The 22989-nt window shown below is 45.5% G+C and overlaps 2 protein-coding genes across 6 annotated transcripts in view; both read right to left on the bottom strand.

Moving 5' to 3' along the window:
- Positions 1-2312: 2312 nt before the first annotated feature.
- On the bottom strand, positions 2313-8285 carry rab18a (RAB18A, member RAS oncogene family). The gene is made up of 7 exons (XM_076999964.1): positions 8088-8285; positions 7492-7547; positions 6403-6464; positions 5849-5921; positions 5490-5608; positions 4546-4612; positions 2313-4240 (listed from the first exon to the last, which is right to left on the bottom strand). The coding sequence occupies exons 1-7, from the start codon at positions 8153-8155 to the stop codon at positions 4071-4073; spliced, it is 615 nt and encodes a 204-aa protein (XP_076856079.1). The 5' UTR covers positions 8156-8285; the 3' UTR covers positions 2313-4070.
- Positions 8286-8783: 498 nt separating this feature from the next.
- afap1 (actin filament associated protein 1) overlaps positions 8784-22989 on the bottom strand; it is a 39819-nt gene continuing 25613 nt past the window's right edge. For 2 of the 5 annotated variants that reach the window (XM_076999959.1, XM_076999957.1), the window contains exons 7-18: positions 19275-19367; positions 18271-18346; positions 16061-16210; positions 15767-15978; positions 15453-15598; positions 15132-15267; positions 14743-14928; positions 13405-13525; positions 12724-12888; positions 12275-12465; positions 11907-12071; positions 8784-11138 (exon numbers count right to left, since the gene is read on the bottom strand). In XM_076999959.1, the coding sequence (XP_076856074.1) occupies positions 11112-11138; positions 11907-12071; positions 12275-12465; positions 12724-12888; positions 13405-13525; positions 14743-14928; positions 15132-15267; positions 15453-15598; positions 15767-15978; positions 16061-16210; positions 18271-18346; positions 19275-19367 (1668 nt within the window). In that variant the 3' untranslated portion in view covers positions 8784-11111. The remainder of the gene's footprint in view (positions 11139-11906; positions 12072-12274; positions 12466-12723; positions 12889-13404; positions 13526-14742; positions 14929-15131; positions 15268-15452; positions 15599-15766; positions 15979-16060; positions 16211-18270; positions 18347-19274; positions 19368-22989) is intronic. The other 3 variants (XM_076999960.1, XM_076999962.1, XM_076999961.1) reach the window with 3 other exon arrangements.

The following is a 22989-nucleotide window of genomic DNA, read 5'->3' as shown; positions in this document are numbered from 1 at the left end:
ACTCAAAATACCAGCAGAAATGGAAATGTGAAGCTTTTAAGTCTGCGATTAACCCGTTCCCAGAGGTGAGATGATGATTTCACAAGGCCTGTGGAAGTTCTTAACAGGTTCCTCAAGCGCTCTGCACAAACTCCAGCAAACGCATCGCTAGGCATTTTAATGCTGATGTAGGCATGGACCTTGTCTTCACCTGTCTTTCATTTGTCCTTTCATATCGGTGTTAATCATGTTGCTTTTTACTGAATAAGTAATAGCAACCAGGGAACTTTAATACTGTTAGTTATTACCATCATTATATTTTTAGATGTAGTATAAATTGTGTGTGTATGCACTGCGGTGTACGTACTGTGTAGATAATAGACTGCTGCACACAATAATACGATAATCAAGGATCTATGCAATATTTTCCCCCACAAAACATTTTGATTAAGAACATACAGCACAGCCTGTGTAGCGTAATAGAAAACGTCCTTCGACAGTTACTGCCCTCAGAACCCCGAGCCAGGATGTTTTTCTTGTGGAAAATAAATATTCATAAACAATTATGAAGCTCGGACTCTTTCTAAAAGCCACGATCTGATCCAGAGCTGCGCATTCCCCGCCACAACACGGCTGAAGGATCAGTCTGAACACAAGCGAGGGGCCACGGGAGTGGGCCAGCTCCAGTGACGTCTGGGGAACCCGATAGCCTATGAAGCCGCCGCTACCATCCCACAATGAGCGCACGCAACTCAATGTGATGAGCCCATAGAGAGGACGGACGAACACTACACCATACATCAGAGAGAGAGAGAGAGAGAGAGAGAGAGAGAGAGAGAGAGAGAGAGAGAGAGAGAGAGAGAGAGAGAGAGAGAGAGAGAGAGAGAGAGAGAGAGAGAGAGAGAGAGAGAGAGAGAGAAAGTGAGTGAGATCAAACGGACAGTGTTGAAGAGTTAAGGGAAGACCAAGGTTAACAGGCCCCTGCCTGGTTGTCTTGGCAGTGTGCTACTGCTTTAACAGCCGTATGTGTGTTGCGCAAAACAGGGAGTCTGGGACTGGGAGAGAACTGTCTGGCCTCAAGAAAAGACTCCATTAATCCCAGGAGCACATCTAGAAACTAACCTCCATTAATCCCAGGAGCACATCTACAAACTAACCTCCATTAATCCCAGGGGCACATCTACAAACTAACCTCCTTTAATCCCAGGGGCACATCTACAAACTAACCTCCTTTAATCCCAGGGGCACATCTACAAACTAACCTCCATTAATCCCAGGGGCACATCTACAAACTAACCTCCATTAATCCCAGGGGCACATCTACAAACTAACCTCCATTAATCCCAGGGGCACATCTACAAACTAACCTCCTTTAATCCCAGGGGCACATCTACAAACTAACCTCCATTAATCCCAGGGGCACATCTACAAACTAACCTCCTTTAATCCCAGGGGCACATCTACAAACTAACCTCCTTTAATCCCAGGGGCACATCTACAAACTAACCTACTTTAATCCCAGGAGCACATCTACAAACTAACCTCCTTTAATCCCAGGGGCACATCTACAAACTAACCTCCATTAATCCCAGGGGCACATCTACAAACTAACCTCCTTTAATCCCAGGAGCACATCTACAAACTAACCTCCTTTAATCCCAGGGGCACAGCTACGATAAGCACTAATTTATCAAAAAGTTGATAAGAGACAATAAAAGACGCACACGGAAACAATTAGAGAAAACTGTCCTGAGCGAAGACTGCCTGTGTGCTGTACACGGTTCCCAGTACAACACCGCTTTATCACCGGTTCAGTGCAGACAGTGTTATCAGAAACGAAGACATGGAGTGTTTCTTTGATGACTCTTTAAAACATACCTGAACACTGATTCTAACTGCGCGGCTGACAAACGGCCCCGTTTAAATCCAGTGATCTTCAGAAATGCTCGATCAAGAGCTCACGTCCAACAAACCTCACGGCTGCCCAAGGAGAGCTCTCTCTCTCTCTCTCTCTCTCTCTCCCTCTCTCCATTTGAGAGGCTCTTTCCTCTCAAACGCTCCTGGAACAAACACACTCAATAACAGAGATGTGACTATGGTTACACCACCTGCAAACCTGCCCAGTGCAGCGATTCTGATCCACCCCGTCCTGCAGGTATGGACAGCAGGAGGCCAGAACCAGAGTGCACGGCTGATCAAACATCAAGGGCGGCTGGCTGCAGAATTGGCAGAGCCCTGTGATGGAGAGCGAACAGGTCTGGGCAGTCTAGGATGAGTGCGTGTGCAGGTCACACGGAGCTCCAGCGCTGGACAGAATGAGTGTGGGAGAGAGCTGCATTCACCCAGATTTATTATCATTTCATCAAAAACATTATTTTACAAATGTTACTCTGTCAGTTAAAAAAAAACTAGACATTAATTTTAAAAGTCCTTAAAAAATTTCAATTATTAGCAAATATTTGTAGATCCGCCAGGATGTGAATTAACAGTATATTGCACTGCATACATTCTTGTGAATTATATATTCAACAGAATCAGCCAACATCCCATGCTAAATATTAACACTGACATTCATCCACACATGGACATACAAAGTAGATAAATCTGATTATTTAAGAACATAACATGAAGTGATTTAAACCACCAGAGAGAAAGGTTCCACACAGACTAAACCCAGGCCGAAAAACGGTCCTGAAAAGGGTCACAGGACGGGAGCCTTGAGAACATGTCCCAGCTGCTAGTGGCTTCCATCCCACAAAGACTGCAGCCTCTCACCAGCCATGGAGGAACGTGTCCCAGATATGCCAGGAGGTTGAAGCGGACGGGGCCTTCACGTGCACGCAGGCAGCAGGGTTCCTCGTCCCCCACCCCAGGGACACCTCATCCTGGCACCGCCATCCACAACCCCCCACTGCGAGCACTGATGAAAAGCTGGCGACATATCAGTTCTACAAAATAAACCCAACAGGGCGGGAAAATACCAGCCGTCAATTTGAACCGTCTGCCCAAAGGCAGCATCAACCGTGTAAACCTTCAGGGGATATCAGCACACAAATGAGGAGAGACGTGTAGTGAATACGCTGTAACGTTCACTCTTCCTCCGTCGAGTTGCTTTGCTCGATATCCTGTGGTGCACTGGGCTGTTTTCTGCATAATGGTCCCTAATGTTTAAGCCTTTGATCTCAATGTTTGTGCTTTTATTGACTTGGAAAGCTTATTTAGAAACATACTGTTTGTGGACACGTAGTAGACTGTGGGCGGGTTTGGGCTTCCCTGGTGGAGAACAGAGATGTGGCCATCTGTCTGTCTGTATTGTAATTGACTTAAGAGTAAGTCCGTTTATAGAGAAGGCGCGGATGGAGAAAGGACAGACACAAAGACCAGGGGAAGGTGTGGAGAGATGTTCTCAACCCTTTCTGGAGCAAAGATGGACCTGAGACACGTCTGTTTCTCAGTGTGTGCAGAGGGACATTGGAGTTCTCAGTAAATGGAAACCACACAAAATGAAACAAAAATGAAAGCAAACACAGTGAAACACACACGGGTTTCACGTATGTCAACTAACACCAACAGAGTTTATGCTCACTGCAGAGGTTGGTCATATCTGCTGAGGGAATTTACCACTTTGTTTACTTGCCTGAAACTCCACCCACCCATGCTGTCAAGGCCACGCCTTTCTGTTTACCACTGGTCACCACAGAAGGCACACGCATGCCTTTGACAGGGGGGGGCTGAAGTGGGGGCCCCACACTGTTCACTGCACAGCACTACGTCTCCAGGCCAAACTACATGCCTACTCAGTCCAGTGCTTCAAAATGTGTAGCAGCTATGGTTAGAGTCCATGACGATGATACTATCTATCTCCACCTGTTTAGTGGGTCTATCTGTATCCATGTCCATACTGCTACGATCTTGTTTATGTAAGTGTGTGTGTGTATGTGTGTGTGTCTGTATGGTTAGTGTGCAATGGTGTTAAAATTACTATCTATCCCCACCTGTTTTGTCTGTATGTCTTTATACAAGTCCAAACTGCTACACTTTTATCTGCTTTCGTGTGTGTGTGTGTGTGTGTGTGTGTGTGTGTGTGTGTGTTAGAGCAGTGAGCAGTAACATCTATGTCCAGCAGGCTGCCTAGGGTGTTCAGTCAGGGCTATTCCTCTGGTTTTCCTCTCACTCTCCCAAAGGCCTGGAGTCTGCAAGATCTTTTCCACCAGCTCCTCAAACGCACAGGCGACCCCATCTCGTGTCTTAGCACTGGCCTCTGAGAGAGAGAGAGAGAGAGAGAGAGAGAGAGAGAGAGAGAGAGAGAGAGAGAGAGAGAGAGAGAGAGAGAGAGAGAGAGAGGGAGAGAGAGAGGGAGAGAGAGATCTTTATCAAAATACATTAATAATTGAATTGCAAAACTACATGATGAGCCTTCTTCCAAAAAAGTGTCATGTGAAAGGTTAATGACATGGCTGAATAAAGCCAAGCTTAGAACGTTATGATGAGCACACACATCATGGAGCTCCCAGCGGCCCTCGTTAACCTATACAACGTGAACTGGGGGAGATGCTCTTCCTTCACCTATAAACAGCATGGAGTGTTTCCTCGCAAACGCGAGCCCTTCGTTCCGGTCCACTTCCCTGTCGTCCTGCAGAAGAGAGATGAAGCTGAGTGCTGAGACCCAACCTGGGGTGTCCTATATCTCACACACACACACACACGCACACACACACACACACACACACACACACACACACACACACACACGCACACACGCACACACACACACGCACACACGCACACACACACACACACACACGCACACACGCACGCACACGCGCACGCGCACGCGCACACACACACACACACACACACACACACACACACACACACACACACACACACACACACGCACACGCACACACACACACGCGCACGCACACACGCACGCACGCGCACACACACACACACACACACACACACGCACACACACGCACACACGCACACGCACACACGCGCACGCACACACGCGCACGCACACACGCGCACGCACACACGCGCACGCACACACACACGCACACACACACGCACACACGCACACACACACACGCACACACACACACGCACACACACACACGCACACACACACGCACACACACACGCACACACACACGCACACACACACGCACACACACACACACCTTTCCCTTGCTCTAGGCGCAAACCATTGAAAATGCGTGAGTTAGAGTCAGAGAGCCAGAAACTAGGATTAGAACAACTCAACATCAGCTTCTTTTACCAAAAAGATCCTCAGAAGTGTAAAGCAGGATTATCTATATCTGCATCTATAGTATTTACAGAGCAAGAGTCCATGGGGGGCGGGACAGTCATGTCAATTCAGAAACACGTGGATATGAATAAGACAATACACGAACTGAATATTCAGATTCAGTGGTTGTACAGTAGCTGGTACAGGCCCAGGCCCCTGTACTCTCCTGTCCCATATGAAGAGCAGAGAGGTGTACCTTATCCATCTTGTTACCCACAAGCATCTTGACGAGGTCGTTTTGGGTGCGGTGTACCTCCAGCTCCTTCAGCCAGTGGTTCAACTTGGTAAACGTCTCTCGTCTCGTGACGTCATACACTAACACAGACATACACAGAGTGAGGAGCCGTGGACATTATCCTGCATCTCCCAACCAATCACAGCTCTCAGAAGTATTCCAAGCATGCTCCTTCACTCACTGTGCTTTTAAACCACTACCAAATGTTCAATAACTCTGGTTTATTGCATTAGGTTCTGCACTGTGATGTCAAACCAGCAGCAGACCTGAGAACACTGCTCCCCGGTCTCTCTGAGCAGGTTTGCATGTCATAAGCTCACCCAATATGACACCCTGGCTTCCTCTGTAGTAGCTGGGGGTTAAGGTACGAAAACGCTCCTGGCCTGCTGTGTCCTGTTAAATATAAGTTAAAAAGACAGAAAGTAAGAAAGAAAGTAAGACCCTCTCACACACACAAGATGCACACAACTGTTTCAAATCCTAACATGATAAAACACAGACAAAGTAAATTCTTTGGAACAGCCAAATGACTGAATATTGAAATAAATTGAGCCTGCGATATAGAAGCTACTATTTCAGCTTCTTAATACCCCATGCTCTCCTCCAACAAATCCAGATTTTCATATACTGTAAAGACAGCCGTGATCTACAGAAACTGTGGGGATATACTGCCCTCTACTGTTAGCAGGCAATATTTCACAAGGGGTTACACTACATTAGTCCTTGGCTATGTCAAAATACCTCTTCTCTTTATAAACTGTACTGACATAAAAGTTTACATAATGTATCACATGCATGGTTACTTTACTAATTAATGCTTCAAAAACGTTTTCAAATCTACACATCTGTAAAGAATGGGTGGGTGACAGCTTACCCATATAGCTAGTTTTGCCCGGTTCCCGTCCACAGCAAGTGTTTTCACTTTGAAATCTACACCTGCAGTAAAATCCAAAAAATGTTTTGTTGCATGAAATTGAAAAACAAGTAAATGCTTACCACGTTTGCCTACCACATGTACTAGGTGAGTTGTGAATGCAACCTCATAGACATGCATGTAATGATAAATCATAAGAATGAAAGAAGAACCAAACCTATCAGTGTTTCTAATAGTGGGGCCTGTGGTGCATCTGTGTCCAATTCATGCACACACACAGTGAAACAGGTATGTGGAATTAAATGTTTTTTAAGGCAAAGAGCCCAGTTGACAAAACCCCTCAAAATGTGCTGCTAATTGGGGAATTGTGACGGTCTTGGTCAGATAAAACAAACAGGCCAGACGTGACTCAACTGGGCGTTGTTTTGCTTCTCTGCTTCACAGAGCTGCAAGCAGGCAGTGAGCATGACTAATATCCTTAACCAAAACCCCCAGAGAGGGAAGGCTGTGAGAGTGATGCGGACAGGAAGGCATCTCCTTCTGCTCCTGCCATCACTGAGAGGAGAAGCTCGCCGGAGGAGAGAAACGGGTCATCAGAACTAACAGAAAAGCCCGTCACAGTGTTGACGGAGGAAACCAGGTCTAAATGTACATGCAGCTTATTTACATGCAGGGTCTGTGACAACCGTGTTGGTTCAACACCAGGTCCACATGTTCCGTTTCACGGAATGATTTGCATGCATTTCAGACACATGGTGTGTTACAGTGTCTTCGGTGTGTGTTACAGTGTCTTCAGTGTGTGTTACAGTGTCTTCAGTGTGTGTTACAGTACAGGCCCCACTGTGTCCCAGATTGCTCTCGTTTACAAGGAATCTGTCTGAAGTTTCGGAGACAACACATCACCAAATAAAAAAGGTTGTGTTAGGGGTAAAGCAATAGTAGCATATAAACAAAATGACAGGGCTACTTCCTGAAATAATATCAATGTGTTTTCACATCTAGTGTTATGTTTCAATCACACTACACCATCCTCACTGTTGCTATCTACAATAGACCAAGAGATGTGAATGAGACACTGAGAGTGGTTACCAATTGTTGCTCCAAGTTCTGGATCAAACGTGTCATCCGTAAACCTCAGAAGAAGACTAAAAGAAGAGTGGGAAAGAGGGAAAAACCTTTTAACTTCCAGCAGTGTTCTCCAACCGATGACACACACTTTCATATACCACCTTGTTTACCTTTGCAATGGTGACACCAAGATGTGTGTTTACTCAGTACGCTCCTTACCAGAACCGCGTTGAAATCTCTAACAGAAACACACATACTCTGTATTCTTTTCTCCATTCCTCTCTCAACAGTCCTCGGTGGCCACCAGTCAGTTCACATTTTTTGGATTCATTCCAGCTGCCAGCACAGCTACACCAAGCCATCAAGAACATGAGGCACAGGACACCTGGGAACCGGATCAGTACCTGGACCATCTGGAGGGGTGGGCTGACTACACGCTACAACTAAAACGTCTCTTTTTATCCTCTAAAATACACATTTACCACTTAGGTTTAATTGTCGAGTCACAGGGCACCCGCCGCTACATGAGGGTTTAATGCACTCATAAATATGGTGCCACCACAGTGAAAGTAACATACACCCTAACTTAAGATTACATTCTGTTCGACGTTTCTTACCTGGACTTTCCAACTCCACTTTCTCCAATAATCAGTAATTTTAGTGTAGCCAGTACATCTTCGTCCATCTTTTGAATTATTCAAAACAAAACTGCGTATAAATCTTATAAACCTGTTAGCAATCTCATCGAAAATACACTTTATGTGAGACGAGGTGTTGTTGACGTTTTGACTTCTTCACGCGTTAGCTGATCAGCTGTAAATAAGTTCAAGTGTAGTGCTGCCACCTGCCGTACGTAGGCGCCATGGCAGATGTACTTGTCAGGATCAAGTTTTGTGGATTTCTGTCACCCTTGCAAGTCGATAAAAATATTGTGTAAGAAAAAGACTTTTAAAATGTTAGTAAATCACCACAATGTCGTACAGTTATACTTTGTTGGTAAACATGCCTGTAATGTATGAGATTTAGGTTTTATACAAATCTTGGATTGTGCAAGTCAACACGAGCTTCCCGGAGAATCACAATTTCAGATTAAACGAATTTCGTTGGCACTAGAGGGCCCAATTGTGTCAAAAATACTTTCTAGACATTTGGTTTTGGAAAGAAAAGTTTACTTTATTGTCTTTTGTAAAGATATAGATGACCAAACATGTTGTTCTGAGATTATTAATCATCCAGGCAATGATTATTATTTTGTGTATTGTGATAAATAATTAATTGGGTTCAAAATGAAGAATGAAAGCAAAATCACATCATGCTTGGAAGCAATTTTATTTATGTACAACTGTTTGTTGCCAAGTTAGCAACTGTCACTTATTAAAGTACAATTAATAAAAAAAAACATCCTTAAGGTGCAAAACAAAGAAAATTGTTTTAAAAGTTTTTAAAGACTTATTCCATCACTGTGACCATATCCTTTGAAGCAATACATATATTACTGTTCACATTTTATGATATCAATTATCTGTGTGAGGGAGAGACTTTTTGAGGCAGTCAACAGTTATGCTGGCCTCTTCTCTATACTTTATAAAACTTCCTTTGTTCTTTTATCTGAGTAAAGTCATTGTTCTAGCATATGCAATACAACAGGTTGCCCATAATTCAGGGCAAGAAAAGATGATTCACGGAGGCCGAAAATACCCTTAGCCAATTTTCAAATGGACATTTCTCATACTCCCACAAAGTCTCTCTGAGACAAAGCCCAAAACACAGAGTCCACGTCCAAAACTGACACTGCCCTCAGACATGGACATGGCAAGCCCTGGACTGCAGACTTCTGGGACTGAAATCAATGAACACATGAGAGAGACAGACAAGTATTTACAATTGCCTTGAGGGCTAAAACATCTGGTTGTTTGTAACTTGAAAATATGTAGTCTCAAATCAAAATGCTAAGCATCACTGCAAAAGAAACAGACCATCTAAGGAAAATTATAAATGTGTCTCAAGTTTGAGCATGCTGGCAGTAGTCTCTAGGAGTCCATCCTCATTCCTATAATAAGCACCAAATCTTACTCCTTAGTCTCAGTGGATTAGGAGTAAAAAGCAAATGTTTTACTCAAAAGCACCAATATCAGTCAAACAGATACACAGCTTGCTCTGGATAATCCTGTACAGCAACACGGACAGAGACAGTTGGCATCATGCTGTTTAATACCAGAAATTCAGCTGTTCATTTAGCAGGTGAAGCTCAGTGTGTATGATTAACTATTGTTGCCTTCAAATGTAAATTATGTCTGTAGGTAAATGCTGCATGGAGTAGTGATGAGAAAACACCACAAAGACCTTATTTTAAATTCAGAACTTCTGAAGGATCCTTGGTTCTCTCACACAACCACCCAATTTCACATGGGTAAAGCATGTAGCCAGAGGTCTGCTTACAGTGCTTTTTTGTACCAGTCAGTGTACTGATGGGTAAAAATGCATTGAAGTGTCCAATGATAGCATGTGACACAGAGAGAAGTGAGAGGAAGAAAGAGAAAGCTTGAGAAAGGAAAGAATGACCGATAGAGAATGGAAAGATGGAGTGTAGGAGAGAGAGAGAGAGAGCGCAAGTGAGCGCTGCTACAGTTCCAAGACAGGTGGACACTACAGAGGTGGACGGTTCTGCAGGGACGTTCTGGCGAGTATGAAGTGCCGTGAGGCCCAAGCTGCCAGTGCTCTACCCAGCCCTGCCCTCAGCTGCCCTCTTCCCCACCGCCCACCTTTACCACAGCAACCACTCCAGCCAAACGTCTGCCCAGGCCTTGTGTGTGTGTGGGGGGGGCGCTGATGTCAGCTTCCGCAAAAACCACCTCCGCAAAACCATCAAACTGGCCCGTAATTCAACAGCTGCTTTCACTAAGCTTTCATTTACTCTACATTTCATTTTATGATCAAACTTAGCAAAAACGAATACGGCCAGAAAGCTCTAGACGTCAAACTGACATCCAGCTGAAATGTGGTCTCCAGACCCCAGGCCCTAAAGAAACATATGAAAGTAAACAAACGAAACGAAAGCTAACGAAATGCCCCCAAACCCCACGAGGAGAAGGACCCAGCATGTGGCCAAATAAAGGACGTTACAGCTTTAAATAATACAAACAAACCCAGAGGCGTGCGTTTTGAAACCCAGAGGCGTGCATTTTCAAACCCAGAGAGGTGTGCATTTTCAAACCCAGAGAGAGGCGTGCATATTCCACAACATTTACAAATAAATATTTTTTTTTTAAAAGAACTTCCAATGACTTCATAGACATATGTCTGCTACTACAGACGAAGCATAGCTGAATTTCAGTTGGCTGAGAAAAAGACTGCAGCTGCGTGGCAGTTTGACAAGTGGCAGCATTACTAGACATGAACAATCAGTCAATAATAACAATAATAATAAAAACAACAACAATAATACTTCATGTGAAATTATGACTGCCTGGTGGTGTAATCCACAGTGTTGAATGCCGGTGGGGTTCTCCAGGTGAGACCAGCATGTGTTCCTCCACCACGTTGTGTGTACGTTTCAGTCGGTTCACTTTCGACAATCATTTCTATATGCAAACATTTAAATAAATATACATGTAACAGGTGAAATCAGAGGATGTGAGTGTTTATGTGCCAGATTTCATCTCCCATTCCTGCAAGAGAAAGAGAGAGCACACTTCATCACAAGGACCACAGAGGCTGATCACGTAGCTTGCCACAGCAAGGGAGTCTCATGTACTGCAGCCTGTACTCAGGGGCAGTTCTGGTAGCCCCTCCATTAGACTGGGCCTTATAATCAGTGGGCAGCAGAAATGAAACACTTCAAGGGCTCTCAGCAAAGCAAAGCAAGGTTTCTTGTAAATATTTACTGGTATTTTACTCCGCTGATCATGTCTTTTTCAGGCCCAACACCACTGCGGCCCTCCCTCAGGTCTGAGCCAAACACAGGCACTGAACACAGGCTGTCTCTATGCGCTGCAGTGACATGCTAAGGTTCTCTGGTCTTGATGGTTGGCTCCAGCGGAAGCACGTCAGGCAGATGGTTTAATCCAGGACAACCTGCTACACTGAAGCACTGTCAGTGTGTACAGAGACCACCCAACTTGTTGGTGAGCTGGTTAACACAGGATTGTACACCCAAAGTAATTATAGTTTGCCAACGGAAATGGATATGAATGTTTATGCAATAGTCACATTTTCTTTAACATAATATTTTATTCAAAACCTGATGGATTTCCACTGGGTAAAAATGGAAACAGTACAATTCTGCAAAAATGGTGCCTCGTTTTCACAAAGCCGGACATTATGGGCAAAGCATTTAACACCTTTTCGAGTCAGTGCTACACGTGTGTATTGTGTTGTGAGTATATAAGTATGTGTGTACTTGTACATACATGATGTATGTATATAACAGCCCTCACCTTGGCCTTCTGAAGGACATGTCCCCGTACAGGAGAGGTTTTCTGTGGAACCTGCCGTCGCAGCAAGGAGGCGCTATTGACTGGAAGTGAGCATGTCTCAGTGTCACTGGTGTCACAGCTAGAAAGAGGAGAGTTGTCTACTGTACGTCTCATCAGCACCGGAGACTACACAGAAACAAGAAAAGACAAATATTTACACATACACACAAGACCTACACCTGAACACCACTTTATACTAATTCAGGCATGCAATATGTCATATTGCCTGAAAACCTGAGCTAAGTGACCTGCTCCATGGTTCATGATTGCAGCGTTTAAGACAGCTTAAACTAGAGTTCGCCCAGAGTGTGTGAGGAGGCGGGGCAAACCTGTGGGCTGGAGCTGCTGGCCTTGGGTTGGATGGTCAAGCCCAGAGTGACGCCTCCGCTGAGTGCCTTCTTCAGGCTCTCCTTCACCTCCGTGATCTCCAGCTCCAGATTCACCCGCTCCTCCTCCTTCAGCTTACACTCCTCCTCCACCTTCTTCAGCCGCTCCGACAGGGACGCCTGGGAGCGCTTTCCTAGCACAGAGGGACAGCAATAGGAGAATCAGGCCTGGACGACTTCCAAACACTTCCAAACACTTCCAGTACTGCACACTCCACAACACTCATTCTACTTTCAGAACCTACAGAAACTCCATCAAAACTAACATACATAAATTTTGCATCATTACATGTGAATGAACATCTAAAGTCATGGCACGTTATTTTAACACAGCGCCATATAGAACGCGTGTTACTACGATGTTCTGACTCTTGAGTTATTGAGGTGATCACCTGCGCTGTTCTCAACGGCGGTGCGCAGATCTCTCCTGTCTTTCTTCAGCTGGGTCAGACGGTTACGAATCTCCTGCTTCCTCCTCAACAGATCCTCCTCTTTAGCCTGGAGCCTCTTGGCGTCTGCCTCTACCCTGTTCTTCCCATACTTATACTGGTCCATACCTGGCAAACATCATGGAAGTGAACCACCACTTTAAAAAGGCTTTTTGTTTCACTTCCAATCTGGTTACATTCAAACCTTTTTTTTCACCGCACAAGTTCATGTTGTTTACAAAAAGGCACTTAGTATTTATGGGATTCAAATATTTGAATGGCTTGTAAATTGTTTGAGTGTTTGAGTGATTGTGAGACGCTCTGAGCAAGCGCCTGTCTCTGGTGGGGAATCTGGGTTGACTGAGTGTACTAAGCAGAATTAGGTCTGTCCACATGAACCCAGCACTGCAATTCTGCAGATTCCACATTCCACCATTTTCCACATATTTGTGTGGCTTCTTTTTCCTAGAAAGAGATCATTGGTGGAATAACTGGGGTAATGCACCCAGACATAATGTCTGCTTAGGTTAGCATTAGCAAAATATGCCCTGCATTAACAAAAGTCACTAGCAAAAATATGGGCTAATATCAAGATTATGCTCCGTCAACATCACTTGCTCTAATTGTGAAATACTGTTCTCGTACTTGAATTGTTGCATTTCACTGGTAGAGATCCATTGGTTCCATTACTCTTCTTGGGCTGGTTCCTGTCCAGCTTCAGTTTGGCTCCAACACCATTGGTGGTTGTGGCTTTCTTTCCCTTCATCTGATCGGCAACCAGAAGACAGAGAAGGTAAATGACCATTCACAGCTCATGTTTAGGGCAAGCAAGCAAAAATGATCTACACCAAGGACATGATGAATTACTCCCTATACACTCATCACGACCATGTTGCATGGATAAACTATTACAGCGCTCACTACCATGTTGTCTTTTGAATATTTAAAAAAATGAATTTAGGATTAGCAGGAACCTATAAATCATCAATGAAAGACAGAACTGAATTCATAAGTACTATTCTTCAGAAAGAATACCGGGAGCTTTACTCCTGTATCTAACTGCTCTCTGCAGGCTGCTATGCTAATGCTCTACCATGAACCCACACACACAGGTGACGCGAGCCAGCCGCGAGTCTTTCCCGTGTTAATGAGCTTGCCGGTGTGGGCTGCAGGATATCCACAGTACATGGAGACCACGGCACCAAGGTGCACTATTAAAGCAGCTCAGCCCACGCGTCTGCTCCGAAGCCCTTGACCTTGAGCTAGTGCGGCCGCAGCTGCAGACAGCCAGCTGGTCTTCCAGCAGAAAGCCATGCTTCTGTTTCTGCTTCCGGCCAATAAACTTTTATACGCAAAGGAACTGCAGTCAGACTTCATGCATGACCACACACATGACTATACACACACGCTCATGTCTGTCTTTCTCTCTCTCACACATGCTCAAAGCTTCTCACAATGTCTCACACACACACACACACACACACACACACACACACACACACACACACACACACACACACACACCCACACACCCACACACACCTATCAATGTTTTTCTTTAATGCATTTACCTTTAACTTTTGGTAGCAAAGTCTTCAGAAACATTTCACAGATGTTGTTCAACTTTAAGTTGGTGGTTAGGGTTATGGTTAGTTTTTAGTGATCAGGGCTCCATTTCCCAAAAGTACAGAAGTGTTCAAATCATCTTAAATGAGAGTGTTCAGGGTGATGCCACTGTACCATTTAACCATGCTTTTGGTACTCTTAGCCCAGAATGGCAAATGACCACATGTTTAAATATTTATTGGGGCATTTTTTAAAGCTGTTCTTCCATATTCACTGATTTTGCAGCACTGTCAAACTGATCATCTACAGTCTTTACTGGTGTATACTTGAAGTACATGAAAAGACTCAGATGGTGTGAATTAGTCAGGAGTCTCAGATATAAAGCAGAGGAAGATACCGAAACTCCATGTTAGTCACCTGGGTTTTAGTAGTAGCAGCAGAGGAAGAGGAAGATGAAGAGGAAGGCAGGGATTTAGTGGAGGTGGGTGTGTTGTAATGGCCAGAGGAGGCTGGTGGCCAGCGTGGTTTGTGAGAGTTGCGAGCTGACGGTGTGGGGGAAGGCATGTTCTCATAAAGGTCAGTGTTCTCATAGTGAGTCTCCTCCTGCCGGCAGACGGGACACCAGCATGCAATCAAGAGGACGGAAGAGAAGAAAGCAGACAAAAAGCAAAGAAGACACTTTAGGAAGATGGGAAACTGCTGACTGAACAATGCAGAGAAAGGCTCAAAGCACGAGGCACTCTTGCGTACACGAAGAGTGGACACGCGTTCCAAACGAGAGTGTGTGTGTAAGCGAGTAGATGCACCTGCATGTGAAACCATACCGATCCATTGATGCAGGGGACATCGTCGTAGTGCAGAGCGACCCCAGTAGGCCTAGCATAGCCGTTCACGGGGTTATCCAGGTATGGGTTTGGAGACACAGCACGCTTACTGGTGAAGCTGAACACAAATGTGGCTTACTAAGACAAACAGCTCTTTCAATGAACCATAAAGCCAAAAGCATAAAAATACAAAAATTCGACATGCTGTGTTAATATTAGCATGTATTACCATAATTGAATATGCTAATTAAATTTGATTTTAAATTACATTTTGATTGTAACCAATTAGCACTTGTTCCTCACCAGAAGGACTGCTTGGCCAGCTGAATGACATTCGCAGTGGTCTCCACATCTATGTAGTCATAGTGCAACGCGGCAGGGTCAGTGTTGGAGCCTGTCTCTGCCAGCAAGACGCCCAACCAGCGACCCATGCTCTCAGAGGAGGAGGCCTGACACACACACAAATTTAGTAGATGTGAAGTAAATTTACAGTCCACATGAATAATGTCAGTGAAAACAAAAAACACGATTAAATTCCAACAAAACCTCTCAAGACTGAATATGAAAGAGACGTGACCACCTCCTGGCATCAAACCCTAAACCACGCCCACTCTCACCTCCAGCACGGCCACCTCCTGACCGTTCCTCATGAGCCTGAATGCGAAGGGGTGCTTGGAGTCCAGCCCGGGGATGACCTCACAGCCTCGCAGGGGAAGCGAGGCCATGTGGGTCTTCAGATCCTCCCGGTCCTTATGGAGCAACAGCTGGTTGTCCTTCAGCCGGCACCACCTCTCCCGCCAGCGGTTATTTGACAGCACGTTCAGGTAGCCTGTCAATCAGGGAGTTGTAACCAATCAGGACTGTCTGCTTCTTCCCACAGCAGCCAATTAAAAAAGGAGAAGCTTCCTTACCGCACGTGGGAACGTCCTCCTCAGCTGACGACGTCTGCTCGTCAGTGGACGGTTTCTTCTTCCCCAGACTGATGATCTTGGTGATCTTCTTGCCTGCCCCCTTACCCACTGTGCCCTTCTGCTCAGACCGAGAGCTCTTCTTCCCTTTTGCTGTGGCAGAGAGAACGTGTCTCAGTTATGGCAGGAATGAGCAACTGTTCTGCAATAAGATGCAACGCAAAGCTCTTTGTAAAGTGTTTAATTGTTGGGTAATGAACTCGAGGAAACCAGTGTACAGTTCACTACACTGGGAAGGAGAGAGACAGAAAGAAATTAAGAGAGACACAGACAGTCAAAGACAAACACAGGCACAGACAGAGAACACCCGTACCAGTTTTTAGAGGGTTCATTATATGGGCTTTAATACTGTCTGTCTGATTCTCTGTCTGCCTCTCTTTGTCTCTCTCTCCCAAAAATAACAAAAATAAAGACTGTTTGGTCAGTTTTCTTGGGCTTCTTTTGAAGTGTGATTTGTGGTAATCTGCTATGCACCGTCATATTTAGTAATGGGTTATACAAGGCTGCAAATTCTTTCAGACTCAAAGAAAATGTTAAAATATGCTAAACTGACTTCAAAATAATATCTTTGTCCATTCACCCTAGTGACCCTCTCTTCAAAAAAAAATGAAATAACTAAATAATCAAAGCTAAGCTCATGTGAAGCCAGCGCCCTCTGCTGTACAACTACTCCAGGATTGAGTCACAACCAAAGACAGATGCAAAAGCCATTCACCCTTTAACGACACACACACACACACACACACACACAGGGAAAGTTCTGCAATCTGGCTAATTTGCTCCCACGTAGTCCAACCAGTTACACGAGTTGGAAAGAATGTGACCACTTTAATTAATCGGTGAGGTTTGTTTCTTCGTCATGCGTCCGACCCTTCCTCCTCCTCCTCCTCCTCATCAAAGCGAGCACGGTGGCAGCATGTTGGGCTGCGGAGAGCACATCTGGAGCGCTCGTTACCCATGGAGACGCGAGATCAGATAAGAGTCGTGGAGGAGTTGAATGTTACCCCAGTCACCCAAAGTGCTACCAGACGATTGCGGCCACGATGCCATTTCAGTCCTACAGGGGGTGCTACTCGTTTCTGCTCTGCTAATCATGCCCCTTCAGGTGACACCACGATGGAGCGGGTTTGACAGTGATTTAACGCCATATAAAACCAAGACAAAAGCTCATGCCATGATTTACAAACATCATTAAATCTTGCGGATCTCCATGCTTGCGGAAGGGCTAATAATAATAATATGACATTACCTGCTCTTAAATCTATTCCCTTCTATGAGTTATTCATAGCAGATCATCTGTAACCATTTATAAAAAATAATTCTGTGTTAATATTGGTTTATGGCTACGAGACAAGAATATCAATCACACCAGCTAATCCTGTTGGCAGCAGCAGCACATGCAACAGGCATGGAATTCACTCCCGGTGGAGGATTCAGCCCTCGCCCGTCTAAGGCAAGCTGGTGCAGAAACAACACAGAACAGGACTGAATTCCACAGGCCTGAAGCAGATGTCCTGACAAGTTTTAAGGGAGGTTTAATCCCTGGCCGTGACAAAGAGCCAAACAAACGTTGGGTAAATAATCCCATTATTTTATTATGGGATATTGTAAATAATCCTATTATTTTATTATGGGATATTCTAAATAGTCCCATTATCTTATTTAGAGAGCATCTCGCTTGAATTAAAGGTGAATTCATGATTTATGACAGACCTTAAATCTGAAAATATTGGGGTGGCTGTTTGGATTTAGGCAGAGAAATCGTAGAGAAACAGAATTTAGAGGTCTTAAAGTCACTCGTGACTGTAAATTTCTTTTGCAATTTCATACTAAATTAGTTTCTTATGTTTCTTAGCTCACATTTTAAGACTCTAGGTTAATTGCAGAAACATTGGATGACGCACACTGGTTGATATATTTTTCAATGACTCCTTGATGTGTGTGCCTGGGGTTGGGTTACAAACTAGAACCTCTGAACCCATTTCTGATTATTATGATCTGAGGTTTGAGGTGGAACTCCAGCGTCAATCTGGGTCAATGTGGTGGAATGCAAAAGCATCACGCTGTATTCTAGTCTGCATTTTCTTATTCTACATGAGCAACACAGCAGCCCCCACCAACATAGAAATATGTCCCAGTTTAGACGGACTTACCTGGATCTTTGCCATCTGAGATGCCATTTTCGTGGTTGGGCTCTCCATCTGAACTAGGCCTATCACAGGACAACTTCTGCAAAGGAAGATTGTAAAAAGCAGGTTAAAATAAAGAACAGCTACGGACAGCCCTGCCCAGGCACGCTGAACCAGAGAGCAGCGTCAGTATACGTTTGCACCATTATTATCTCCTCAAACACAAACACACTGGCAGAGTTGTAGTTACATACATATACACACCTACTATATATCTTGTATATAGTCACAAACACAGACACGTGCCAGTGCATGCAATTGTGTTGTGAGCATACAAAAATACATACACATTAAGCATATACACATATAAAAACCACATCAGGTTTTTAACTACTGCCCTCTACTCCAGGAAAAACTTAAAGAGCATCTGTTTGGTATTAAGTGTAAAGAACTACATCTTATGCACACTGTGCCAGTTTAATAGTTGTCTGTCATTAAAGGTATTAAAAGCACCTCAGATCTCTTGATCCCACACACACACACACACACACACACACACACACACACACACACACACACACACACACACACACAGGTGGTCTAATCAGCGAGCTAGGGTTAGTGTGAGCACAGTAAGTTGGGGCTGGGACGCTGAGCGTGTTCCTTCACTCTTTGATTAGACCGTTTTTCTTCCACGCTCTGCTTTCCACAGCCAGCCGAGTGCGTCTTGCTGCGGTGAGATGGAATTTCACCCGCACACACAGCCTCTCCACACACCCCAACCCCACTGTGGCATCTACGGAGCTGCATAGACACCGACGTGTTGAGAAGCTGTCAGACATGTGTGCGCACACAAACGCACACACACCTACACAAAAACAAGACAAGTGCCTACATGGAAATACTGTGAGCAGCATGCACACACCAACACACACACACTGCAACCATGACTGGATGAAAAATACACATGAAGACACACAGACTCGAACACACACAAACTACACACTCCAGTCCCACTTGACTCTCACCTTTTCCAGCTCAGCTTTGTGGACTGGAGATCCGGACGGCGGTGCATCTGAGTCCGCCGGGCCACTCCCGTTAGCACACGCCTCCCTCATTACCTTACACAGGAAACATGGGGCCAGGTCAGAGTGCTGTTCTAATGCAATTTGCTGATTCAGCTAGGATATGCACAGAAATCATATTCAAATGCAGATTGTATTCAAGGAGAAGCGGGAGAGGGGAAGACCTCCACCCAGCTGCGCACAGCTCTGAAGACCTCCACCCAGCTGCGCACAGCTCTGAAGACCTCCACCCAGCTGCGCACAGCTCTGAAGACCTCCACCCAGCTGCGCACAGCTCTGAAGACCTCCACCCAGCTGCGCACAGCTCTGAAGACCTCCACCCAGCTGCACACAGCTCTGAAGACCTCCACCCAGCTGCGCACAGCTCTGAAGACCTCCACCAGCTGCGCACAGCTCTGAAGACCTCCACCCAGCTGCACACAGCTCTGAAGACCTCCACCCAGCTGCGCACAGCTCTGAAGACCTCCAGGTGGATGATTTAGCTACAGCCAATGCAAAGCTTTCGCAGACCCAACACACAAACAAGCGGCACACACCAGTGAACAGCCCTGCTGCCCAGCAATCACACCTGCTTACAGCCTCTGAGCAGACTGATCCATGCACATCTGTCCTTCATACTCACTCACTAACAGGCAAAGCAGACACTGTACTACAAACATGCTCGAGTTAGGGTTATGAAGCAAGATTTAAATGCAATGGAATATTGCAAGAACAAAAGCACATCTGAAAATTCCCCAAGGAAGGAACACACACACACACACACACACACACACACACACACACACACACACACACACACACACACACACACACACACACACACACACACGTCATGCTGGCTCTAATTCTTGATAAACACCATAACACCAAAGCCAACAGTCAATGTTTCCAAACTAGTGACACACACACATACACACATATATGGTAAGTGGACGAGAATAGATGTGACTCTCAGAGCAGCAGGCCATCACACACCTCCACCCCATACATACCCCCACCCCGCTCTACATCTTACCGGGGCAGCTAGAGGAGGGATACGACAACAGAAGAGAGACAGAACAGAAGGATGGAGAGAGAGGGCCCGGTGGGCCGGCACCTCCCTAGGCCTGGGTGGAGGCCCCCATCAGGGGAGTGAGAGAGAGGGAGAGGAGGCCCCCATGCCACACAGAGTAACGGCTGGAAAAGAAACAGAGAACAGCGAGTGTGTCTGAGGAGAGATGCAGCACAAGGCTAATGTCCCATCAACAGGACATTAACAATCACAGGACGCATCACGGGATGCATAGCAAGACGCGGTATGAAGGAAGCACGGAAGCTTCCGGATCGTGTGAAGTCTCCCTATTGACCACTTCTACTTATTTTGATGGCTCTCAGTTATCGTCAGGGTTCCAAGTTTAAAAGCATAATGCGACAGCATCTATTAGTCACCAGACAACAGAGAAGGAGAGAGTGAGAGTAAAAGAGAGCGAGAGAGAGAGAGAGAGTGTGTGTGTATCTCCATCACAGCAAGCCTCAATTCAAACACTCTCCAACCTTTTTGATCAGCTGACACATGCACACACTCTCTCTGGATCAGCAGAGTCCAGGAACATTTGGAGAAAACATCGTTCCCTCCCCATCGCGAGTGAACACGCGTGTCTCTTTACTCCAAAGCTCTCGGTGCAGCCCAGGCACAGCAGGCCTGCAGCTCCCTGGCTGTGGGGAAGCCCACCACGCCAGCCCTCCAGCCCTCTGACTCAGAGCACCACTGGGTACATTAAAGTATACAGCGTGTAACAGAAACACCACACTGTGTCCAATGGAAGGGGCGCATATTTATCAAATTCCTTTATTTCGCCAGCCTGTTACCAATACACACAACACCTGACAAAACACCACCAGCTAGGCCTTCTCCTAAACAGCCATTACGTGTGCCTCTGCCTTCCAGCAACATACCCCTGCCCCCGCTACATACGTGCCTTCCCGCAACATACCCCTGCAACATACCCCTGCCTTCCCGCAACATACCCCTGCAACATACCCCTGCCTTCCCGCAACATACCCCTGCCCCCACTACATACCTGCCTTCCTGCAACATACCCCTGCAACTAACATACCCCTGCCTTCCCGCTACATACCCCTGCCCCCACTACATACCTGCCTTCCTGCAACATACCCCTGCAACTAACATACCCCTGCCTTCCCGCTACATACCCCTGCCTTCCCGCTACATACCCCTGCCTTCCCGCTACATACCCCTGCCTTCCCGCTACATACCCCTGCCTTCCCACAACATACCCCTGTCCCCGCTACATACCCCCGCCCTCCTGCTGCGACTGGCCCCGCCTTCCCGCTACGACTGGCCCCGCCTTCCCGCTACGACTGGCCCTGCCCCCACTACGTCTGGAGTTGTGTGTTTGTGCCACACATTCCACCCACCCATGCAGAGGCAGTCAGCAGGAAATCAGACATGCCGCCCCAGCCACACATCAAACAGAACCTCATCACCACATGGGCTGTAGTGACAAGGTGGAGTAGCAGGCTGGAGGGATGGAGATGAAGGAAAGACGTGGTGGAGGTGGCCGATCCCACTTGTTCTATGCAGTTTCTGCATTTGGTGTGACTGCTGATCAGGGGTGGAAAGTAACTAATTACATTTACTCACATTACTGTAATTGAGTACTTTTTATGAGTAATTTGTAATTTTCTGAGTAGTTTTTGAAATATGTAATTTTTACTTTTACTTGAGTACATTTTGACCCAAGTAGTTTTACTTCACTACATTTGAACGCCCTGACATTACTGAGTAAAAAAATATTGATGGTGAAAAATTAAATGCGGGCAGAAATTTAAACTTCTGAGTCCCAGAACTGAAGGCCAATTGCATGGCCTTGCCTTGCGCGCGCCCTTTCCATTGTCTCATAATCAGGTCGTAATGTGGTGCACTTTTTTTTCCAAAAGGATGAGATTGTTCTATCTTAAAATCTTCTATCTATCAGGTTCTGTGGGATCCTGTGAACATTTTATTGTGAAAAGTGGAATCCTGTGGGCACTGTATTTTGAATAGTTGGATCCTGTGAGCATTTTAAATTGTGGAATCCTGTGCGCATTTTGTTTTATTTTGAGATGTGTGGGATCCTGTGGTCATTTTATATTGAGTTGTGGCAACCTGTGGGCATTTTATTGTGAATAGTGGGATCCGGTGGGCACTGTATTTTGAATAGTTGGATCCTGTGAGCACTTACTTTTAAATTGTGGGATCCTATGAGCATTTTTTAATTTTTGATGTGGGATCCTGTGGGCATTTTATTGTGAGTAGTGGAATCCTGTTGCATTTTAGTTTGATTTTAGTCCTAGCTCCTAGTCCTCAAGGGCCAAAACCTCCAAATGTGTGTGAAAAACAGCTTAGTGAAGACACACAATAGATTTGAGGCCATAAAAGAGGAAAAGGGGAAAGAACTGAGGAACTAAAAATTCCCCCTGTGCTCACAGACATGAATGTGCTTTATATCAGAACATGTCGTGACCAAGCCAGGGGCTTAAACACATGTGGTTATCTTTCCTTACATGTTCAAACTGCTGTCTGAAAACCAAGATCCGGAAGAAAAAAAAGGAAAAAAAAACCTGCAAAACATCCTGAAGAGGATGAGACCGATCAAGTGTGTGTAGAAATACCCTT

This window comes from Brachyhypopomus gauderio, chromosome 3 (assembly GCF_052324685.1).
Source record: "Brachyhypopomus gauderio isolate BG-103 chromosome 3, BGAUD_0.2, whole genome shotgun sequence".
Lineage (NCBI taxonomy): Eukaryota > Metazoa > Chordata > Actinopteri > Gymnotiformes > Hypopomidae > Brachyhypopomus > Brachyhypopomus gauderio.
Note: the sequence above shows the minus strand (reverse complement) of the source record. Positions and strands in the feature narration are given on the sequence as shown.

Bases quoted from the DNA above. Each gene is read 5' to 3' on its own strand.
- rab18a (XM_076999964.1), bottom strand. From the start codon at position 8,155: ATGGACGAAGATGTACTGGCTACACTAAAATTACTGATTATTGGAGAA. The intron at 6,465-7,491 runs GTAACCACTCTC...ATTTTACTGCAG, and splicing joins AGAACTTGGAGCAACAATTG to GTGTAGATTTCAAAGTGAAA. The intron at 5,609-5,848 runs GTGAGCTTATGA...TGTCTGTGTTAG, and splicing joins AAGCCAGGGTGTCATATTGG to TGTATGACGTCACGAGACGA.